Source organism: Trichechus manatus, unplaced genomic scaffold, assembly GCF_000243295.1.
Source record: "Trichechus manatus latirostris isolate Lorelei unplaced genomic scaffold, TriManLat1.0 scaffold00341, whole genome shotgun sequence".
NCBI lineage: Eukaryota > Metazoa > Chordata > Mammalia > Sirenia > Trichechidae > Trichechus > Trichechus manatus.
In genome coordinates, this window is record NW_004444277.1 from 697,750 (window position 1) to 706,436 (window position 8,687).

At 46.6% G+C, this 8,687-nt stretch overlaps 1 protein-coding gene across 1 annotated transcript; it reads left to right on the top strand.

Annotated features, from left to right (window-relative positions):
- The first annotated feature begins 926 nt into the window (after nt 1-926).
- Nucleotides 927-1,523, top strand: LOC101341388 (transcription elongation factor A protein-like 3). The gene has a single exon (XM_004390886.1). It carries the CDS (start codon nt 927-929, stop codon nt 1,521-1,523), a length of 597 nt encoding a protein of 198 aa, XP_004390943.1.
- The last annotated feature ends 7,164 nt before the right edge of the window (nt 1,524-8,687 follow it).

Here is an 8,687-nt window from a genome sequence, read left to right on the forward strand (position 1 = left end):
GGGGGGCAGGAGCGGGCGTGGGCAGGTGTGAGGGAGGACCCTGCAGCGCCCGGCGTGCATTCTTGTCCCCCCGCCTACATCCTCCATCCCTTTTAGAGCCTGGAATGGGGGGAGCGCCCCCGCAGTGCGACAGCAAGACTTAGACACATTCTGGAAATACCCCCCCCCACCCCGCATTCTGCGCCTAAGAGGAAAGATTGACCTCCGAGAAATGGTGGTGGAGTGGGGCAGGTTGCCTCCAGGGGAGGAGGACACCGAAACCTAAGATTTGGAAAACATCCTTGTCTGGCGCCGAGGCCTAAAAATAAATGGCGGCTGGGGGGCGGGGAGGTGGGGGAGTGAATTGTTGGGTGAGGAGGCTCGGATTTAGGAAAGGATCCTTGTCATTGTGCGTCTCTCCCACCCCCACCCCCGCTGCTCCAGAGCCCGCTCCCACCCCGCCATCCCCCTCCCCCTGTCTCCTTCTGTCTGCAGGTCTGGACGTCTGTTGTTTCCAGCACTCTGCGAAGCTAGAAAACGAGGAGAAGCCTGTCCAGAAGCCCTGCAGGTCTTTGAGAGGGGGACACTGGCCGTGGACCCGGGGATGGAGGGAGTGTGGAGGGCAAGGGCTGGGCAGAATTTGGATACTCCACAATTCTCCAACAAATAACATACGCACAGCCTCCCACGCTGGGCATAGGGATGGTGGCAGGGACTGCCTGGGAAACGGTTGGCTTTTGTGTGGGGGAGGAGTGGGAGTGGGGGGTGAGGGGTGGGCAGAAGGCACACTTGAAGGCCCGGCCAGGTTAAGGGAACCCTGACGAGGGCCCAGATGCAGGTACTATGGGGACCTGTGCTTCACTCCTAAGTCCTCAGTCTCCCTTGTCTCCTCTCATCTCCCTCGTCCCCACCCTCACCCCCCAGGACAGGAAAAGGAGAATCTCGACATGGAACAACTCCACAGTGAAGATGAAGGAAAGCTGGAAAATGAGGGAGAATCAAAAAGTGAAGTAGAGCCAGAAGAGGAAGGAAAGTCAGAAGAGGAAGGAAAGCCGGAAGTGGAGGGGAAGCCAGAAAACCAGGGGAAGCTAGAGGATGAGGGAGAGCCAGGTGATGAGCGACAGCCAGAGGGAAAGAAAGAAAAGCAGGGAAAGCCAGGAGATGAGGGGAAACCACAAAGTGAGGGCAAGCTGAAGCCTGAGCGAAAGCCGGAGAGCGAGCTCCTGGCCTCTGAAAAGCGCTCGGCTCAAGATTATGTGCCCCGGAAAGCGAAAAGAAAAACCGACAGGGGGACGGATGATTCCCCCAGGGACTATCAGGAGGACTTACACGAAAGGCACTTGAGCAGTGAAGAGATGATGAGAGAATGTGGTGATATGTCAAGGGCTCAGGAGGAGCTAAGGAAAAAACAGAAAATGGGTGGTTTTCATTGGTTGCAAAGAGATGTCCAGGATCCATTCCCCCCAAGGGGCCAGCGGGGAGTCAGAGGAGTCAGGGGCGGAGGTAGGGGCCAAAGAGGCTTACATGATGCCCCATACCTTTAATGCCTTCGGCTTTCAATTCTGATTCTCCGATGAGAATATTGTGAGCCCCGCTTTCCCTGGCAGGCATTTGCCAGGCTCTGTGCTTTAACCTATGCTGATACTTTGCTTTAGGTGTCACTCTTGTTACCAGCAGCCTTTGACCCCACTGCAGCGCTCTGTGTTTCAGTGGGGGATTTTCACCCATGTGCATGGAAGAGATGTTCATGGTACCTTGTAAAATATTAATAAAAAACAGTGCAGAACCGCATATACAGTATCAGCCCATTTTTATAAAAACATATTGTCTTAGTCATCTAGTGCTGCTACAGCAGAAATACCACAAGTGGATGGCTTTAACAAAGAAATTTATTTCTTCACAGTAAAGTAGGCTAAAAGTCCAAATTCACGGCATCAGCTCCAGGGAAAGGCTTTCTCTCTCTGACAGCCTTCTTATCAGTGTTCTCCCAGACTAGGAGCTTCTCCACGCAGGGACCCTGCGTCCGAAGGACACACTCTGCTCCTGGCACTGCTTTCTTGATGATATGAGGTCCCTCTGTCTCTCTGCTCACTTCTCTCTTTTATATCTCAAGAGATTGCCTCAGGACACAATCCAATCTTGTAGACTGAGTCCTGCCTCACTAACACAACTGCCACCCATCCTCCCTCATTAACATCATAGAGGCAGGATTTACAACATACAGGAAAATCACACAATACCAGGAATCATGGCTCAGCCAAATTGATACACACATTTTTAGGGGGACATAATTCAATCCATGACATTCCACATTTGGCCCCCAAAAAATCACATCCTTGCAACATGGAAAACATATTCACCCCATCATATCATAAGTCTTAACTCCAAGTACAAAATCCAAAAATTCCTCTTCATCTGTGAAATCTAGAATACAAGTTATCTGCTTCCAAAGGTACAATGGCAGAACAGGCACAAGCTAGACATTTCCATTACAAATGGGAGACACTGGAGGGAAAGAAGGTATAACAGGCACCAAGCAAGTCAGCAGAACACATTACATTAGCCCTCAAGGCTTTGAAAATAGTCTTCTGTCCTCTAAAACAATTTACACAATGGCCCTGCCCTCCAGACTCTAGGTATTGGCCACACTCTCCAGATTCTGGGTGGAAGCTCCTCGGCCCTGGGCTTCAGCTCCGCCTTCCAGGCGCCCTGGGACAGCAACTCCGCTCCTTCAGCTTTAGGCACACCATTCTCCCAGTCCACCTGAGTGGTGACTCCACCCGTAGAAGCACCAGAGGCCATGGCTCCACCCTTTGAAACCCCAGAGGTCATGGCCATACTTTTGAGACTGAGGCAGCTTGGCTTCTTGCGTTCCTTGTCTCTTCAGCCTCTGCTTCTGTTTCCTGTGGCCTCTCAGTGCTTGGGCCTCACACCCGCATCTGCCCTACTGGGGCAAGTGTCCCAAAGCTTGGTAGCTCCAACAATAACTGCACGGAGGCACCCCACTCCACCAGAAAGCCTCGTGCGCACAAGCACTCAGCTCTCTCGCTTCATGGGTCTGGAAGCCTAGCTCCACCGATAAGTACCCAGAGGCACCCCACTCCGCCAGGAAGCCTCCTGCGCACAGGCATTCAGCTCTTTTGCTCTGTGGGTCAGCTCCAACTCCGTCTTGCACTGGTCTCCTGGTTCTGCTGCTGTTGGTTCTCTGCCACTGCCACTTCTCTGCTGCTGCTGCTTCACTGCTGCTGCAGGTTCTCTGCTGCTGCCACTGCTCTATTCATTCACAGCTTCAAAATCGCTTCCACATTTTAGGTATCTGTTAGAGCAACACCCCACTCTCTTGCTTCCAAATTCTGTCTTAGTTATCTAGTGCTGCTACAACAGAAATACCACAAGTGGATGGCTTTAACAAAGAGAAATTTATTTCTTCACAATAAGGTAGGCTAAAAGTCCAAATTCAGGGCATCTGCTCCAGGGAAAGGCTTTCTCTCTCTGTCGGCCTTCTCATCAGTGTTCCCCTGGACTAGGAGTTCTCCACGCAGGGACCCCGGGTCCAAAGGACACACTCTGCTCCTGGTGCTGCTTTCTTGGTGGTATGAGGTCCCCATGTCTCTCTGCTCACTTCTCTCTTTTGTATCTCAAGAGATTGTCTTAGGACACAATCCAATCTTGTAGACTGAGTCCTGCCTTACCAACACAACTGCCGCACATCCCCCCTCATTAACATCACAGAGGCAGGATCTACAACATATACGAAAATCACACAATACCAGGAATCATGGCCCAACCAAATTGATACACACATTTTTGGGGAGACATAATTCAATCCATGACATGTATATTTCCATAATACATCTAAGCACAGGGAAAACTATGAAAGTGTGTACGCTAGAAAGTAAGCAGTGGTCATTCCTGTGTGATGGCCAATTATAGTCTCACCTGTACTCAAAAATGAGTCCAATCACCTGATAGTTTTAGGTACCCCCATGTTATTCCTCTGCTGGTGTGTCCCATTCCCATGTCTTCCCCTGGGTCTAACCACATCAGGTAGGCCCTGCTGCCCCTCCTGGCTCCTCTACAATTCTATGGCTCCCACCAAGTGATTCTTTTTTCTTTTCTTTGTTCGCTCATCTCCATTTTTTTCTGAAAGGATATGGATTATGTCTGTCATAAAAAACAATAAAAGATAAAACCAGAAAGCAATACATGGTAAGTAATTGAACTGTCCAGTAAGCTGACAAAGGCAATGGAGAGGCTTAAAAATCTTGTCAGAATGTAAAAATGACGGGTAAAACTCACATCACCTCTGAGACTTGTAGCTGGAGGAATCCACCTGGCAGTTATTACAGATCCATTGCTGTAAGAGTCAGACTCATCATCTTTGAAATGTGGATAATCTTTGCCTCAGGATTGTTGAGTGGATCAGATGAGGTAAGTAGTATGTGAGCTGTGTTGAGACCCGGTCCCATCAGACACTCAGGGAAGGATGGACTTCTACACCACTCCTGTACAGTAGCAGTAATATGGATGGAATCAGACACTTGAGGGAGAGTTGAGGGAGGTCTCAACTGTACCCAGGAACAAATTCAGGCAGCTGAGAGGTGGGTGCCACTCTCTCGTGGGTACTGCAATGTCTGCTGGTCACTGTGCTCTTTCTTCTAGGTCCAGTACCCTCTACTGATAGCTACTAATGGGCTGGAGACTGTAAAGCTTCAAAACCCTATCAGTTTCTCTGGAGTCCCTGGTGAGGCAGTGCCCACTCATCCTTGGCCCCTACAGAAGTGTGGATAAAACCTCTCCCCACTTTAGAGTTATAGCTAACCCAGTTATCCTCCCAATGCTACTTTCTAATTTTTTTGGAGGGGGGGAACGATCCTTTACACGTATTTTGTTGATTTGTGTGTATATTTGTATATGTTAATATCCTCCAGAGCTTTGAACCAGTTCGTTTTGGTTTGAACCCCTGCTGAGAATTTGCATTTCTAACAAATTCCCAGGTGAAGCTAATGCTGCTGGTTAGGGACCAATTATGAGAACCACTAGTAGAGCAGTGGTTCTCAAAGTTTATTATACATAAGAATCATTGGGGGATCTTGTTAAAATGTAGACTCTGATTTAGTATATCTGGGGTGGAAATGCAAATTCTCAGCAGGAGTTTGAAATGGAATGAACCAGTTTGAAGCCCTGATACCCTCTCCACCAGATTCAGATATTGTGGCCAGGAAAAACTATCTGAATGATAGAGGCTGTGCTATTCTCATGGGTTAATATCTTGTCTGCAGACTCTCATTTCTAGGAAGATTTCTTTCTCAGGAAACTTATGTTAGGCTCCACTTCAGCAAGTCAGCAGGCCCATCTACACATGTTATTTTTAGAGTCCTGTTATTGAATGTGTGGTCCGTGGACCAGCTGCATTAGCATCATCTGTGAGCTAATTACAAATGCAAAATCTCAGGCCCTACCTCACACCTACTGAATTAGAACCTTCATTTTAACATGATGCCCAGGTGATTCCTATGACTGTTAAAGTTTGAGAAGCACTGGTTTAGAGGGAGACTCCTCTCAAGCTCTCCACCCCTACTTCCTACATGAAATATGTCATGTGCCTGGAAGGATAAATATATGCACTATATAAGATACAATGAGCCCTGGTGGCACAGTAGTTAAACTGCTCAGCTGCTAACCGAAAGGTCAGTTGTTTGAAATCACCAACCGCTCCATGGGAGAAAGATGTGGCAGTCTGCTTCTGTAAAGATTACAGCCTTGGAAACCCTATGGGGCAGTTCTACTCTGTCCTATAGGGTCGCTATGAGTTGGAATTGATTTGGTGGCAGTGGGTTTGGTTTTGGTATGTAAGATACACATCACGGATTATTAAATGGAACTGTGCTTGTCACACTGCAGCTGTTCCCCCCACTTTCATATTAGTAGATCTTGAAGTCAATCCAGTGGGTCAAGACCTGTATTTCTTTAATGAAGTAGAATAGAAAGAGCCAAATAGAGTCAAATAGATAATATCAGATTGCATCGCAGGTAGTTAGGGTGAGTATTGTTTCATGAAGTTTGTGTCTCAGTTATGTATGTATATATCTGTGTGCAGTCTGAGTTCTGATGAAAAATGTATTTCTGACTGAGCTGCAGGTTTTAAAAATTAAGAAACTCTGCATTGGACTCTACATCTCAAAGCATAGCCTTTCATTTCATACTTATATTCCTAATGCCCAGCAAGGTCCTTGATAACGTGTAGGTCCTAAATAAAGGCTGAATCAAGAGCCCTGAGTTCTTCAAGTTTAGCCCCAGTCCATGTAAATAACCTTGGACAAATAACTTCAATTCTCTAGCAGGGTTTACTTCCAATTCCAAAAGAAGCAGAGAGTCACAGGCTTCACAGGCTGGACAGGTCCTACTGCAGTTCACAGCCAAAGCTGCCATTAGTAAAGAATCCACATGTGGCAGCACCAGGGAGAGCTCCTGGGATGGAGTAGGTAGAGTGCTCAATCTCAGGAAGACAGGCTCTGCAAAGTGTGATACTAAACAACTGTGGAATCTGTGCTGTAAAGAGACCCATTGGATGGTTCTGTATATGTCCCAAGGGCACGGCCTCAAAAGGAGGCAAAAGCATGACTGCCAGGGTGAGAGGTCAGGGGTAGGGGATACCTTGGAGGGGTAACTATTGAGCACATGCCAGCAGATGATCTTGCTCCACCTAGCTTAAGGGAATCAAGACCTTACATTTTAGAGACAACATATATCATATTGGTTTTTTGCTTGTATTCCATACGGTTTCCAGTTTTGAGTGGTACCCAGAGGGGAAAAAAACTCTACTGCAGGTCCAGGCTGTAGGGCAAGCTTCTCTGCCATTTTGGTCTCATGATTTTGCACACCCAATTGTATTGTATTTGTGATAGACAGGAAGGCTTTCTGAAGTTTTTGCAAGCCTCAGTAGGATTACAGTACACATTCTTAGGGTTTTAGAGCAACACCATGCCCTCTTCTCTTGGCAGCTAGTATCCACTTGAGAAGCTGCTCCTGGCTTGCTACCAGACTCTGGTAGATACTCCACACCTGACCGTGAGGTATCAATTTTCTGCACAAACAAGCCTCCCAATTATGAGCTCACTGTTATCTACTCTATTGAAGGATTAAGTTTGGTGTGGGCACCAGCTTTCCATCGTTAATTGCAAATGGATTTTAAGAAATCAGGCCTAAATCCAGAAGGCACAAGTAAATTACATGAGCAGGTGGGTCTAAGTTATGGATCTACTCTGCCCCTGTTCAATGATTAAAAGGTTGACTGGTTGGTCAGGGGCTTGGAGTGAACTAAATTGGAAAATGGATGAGGTGATCTGGGGAATAGGTTTGTAGATGGACTACTCATAAAGGGCACAGACAGTGAAGATATTTGTGCCCCATGAAGTAATAGTTTTCTATTGCATAACAAATTACCACAGCCTAAGCAGCTTTAAACAACTCACAGTTCTGTAGGTCAGAATTCTGGCATCACTTGTTTGTGTTCTCTGCTCAGGGTCTCACAAAGCTGAAATCAAGATATCAAACAGACTGAGTTCTCATCTGGAGGCTCTGGGGAAAAGTCTTTTTCCAAACTCATTCAAGCTGTTTTCAGAATTCAGTTCCTTGTAGCCGTAGAACTGAGGTGCCTAATTTTTGCTGCCTGTCAGTTAAGGAGCCCTGGTGGTGCAGTAGTCAAGTGCTCAGCTGCTAACTGAAAGGTTGGCAGTTCAAACCACCAGCCACTCCATGAGAGAAAGATGTGGCAGTCTGCTTCCATAAAGATTTACAGCCTTGGAAACCCTATGGGCCAGTTCTACTCTGTCCTACAGGGTCACTATGATTTGGAATCAACTCGATGGCAAAGGGGTAATGGTCAGTTGGTCTGTTCTCAGCTCCCAGAGGTCACCTGCATTCCTTATCATGTAGCCCCTTCATCTTCAAGCCAGCAATGGTGAATCTTTCTCATGCTTCTGATCTCTGACTTCTCTAGACCCATATTTAAAGGGACAATGTGATTAGCTCAGGCCTACCCAGATAATTTTCCTAAGTTAAGGTCAACTTATTTGGGACCATAATTACATCTACAAAATCCCTTCACAGCAACCATCTGAACTTTCAGCTCTAAATCTGATCTCTGAGTCATCTTTCCTTTATTATTATTATTATTTTTAATGAAAGGTAGCATGTGTTCCCAGCTAAGTAGTTTTATTAGTCTGCTTCCCGCCAGAATTTTAGGGGACCTATAGTCTCCTTTCATTTTGTACTTTGTCTCTTTCATTCCAAGCTGGCAGTGTTTTTGTTGATAAAATTTTCTTAAGAATCTTGTGGGTCTTACATGAATTGCAGTGGGTGTCACTCCATTAGACAAAATCTATACCCACAAATCTTAAGATCATCTTTCTCTATTTTTGGCTCCTGCTGGGGTGGCTGAGTATGGCTGCTCTCAGTTACTAAAGGCTGTCCACATTCCTTGTCACATGTGCCTCCCATCTTTAAGCAAGCAGTGGCATGTTAAATCCTTCTCGTGCTTTGAAACTAACTTCTTTGTTTGACCGCTGACTCTTTTAGCTTCCTAGAGGCCCTCTGGTTTGGTTGAATCTGTGAGGCATACTTTTTATCTCTTGAAAGTGACCTTTGTGTGACTGAATCCTCTGACTTTTTTATCTTTCTGAGGTTTCAGCAAAAGTTTGTACCAG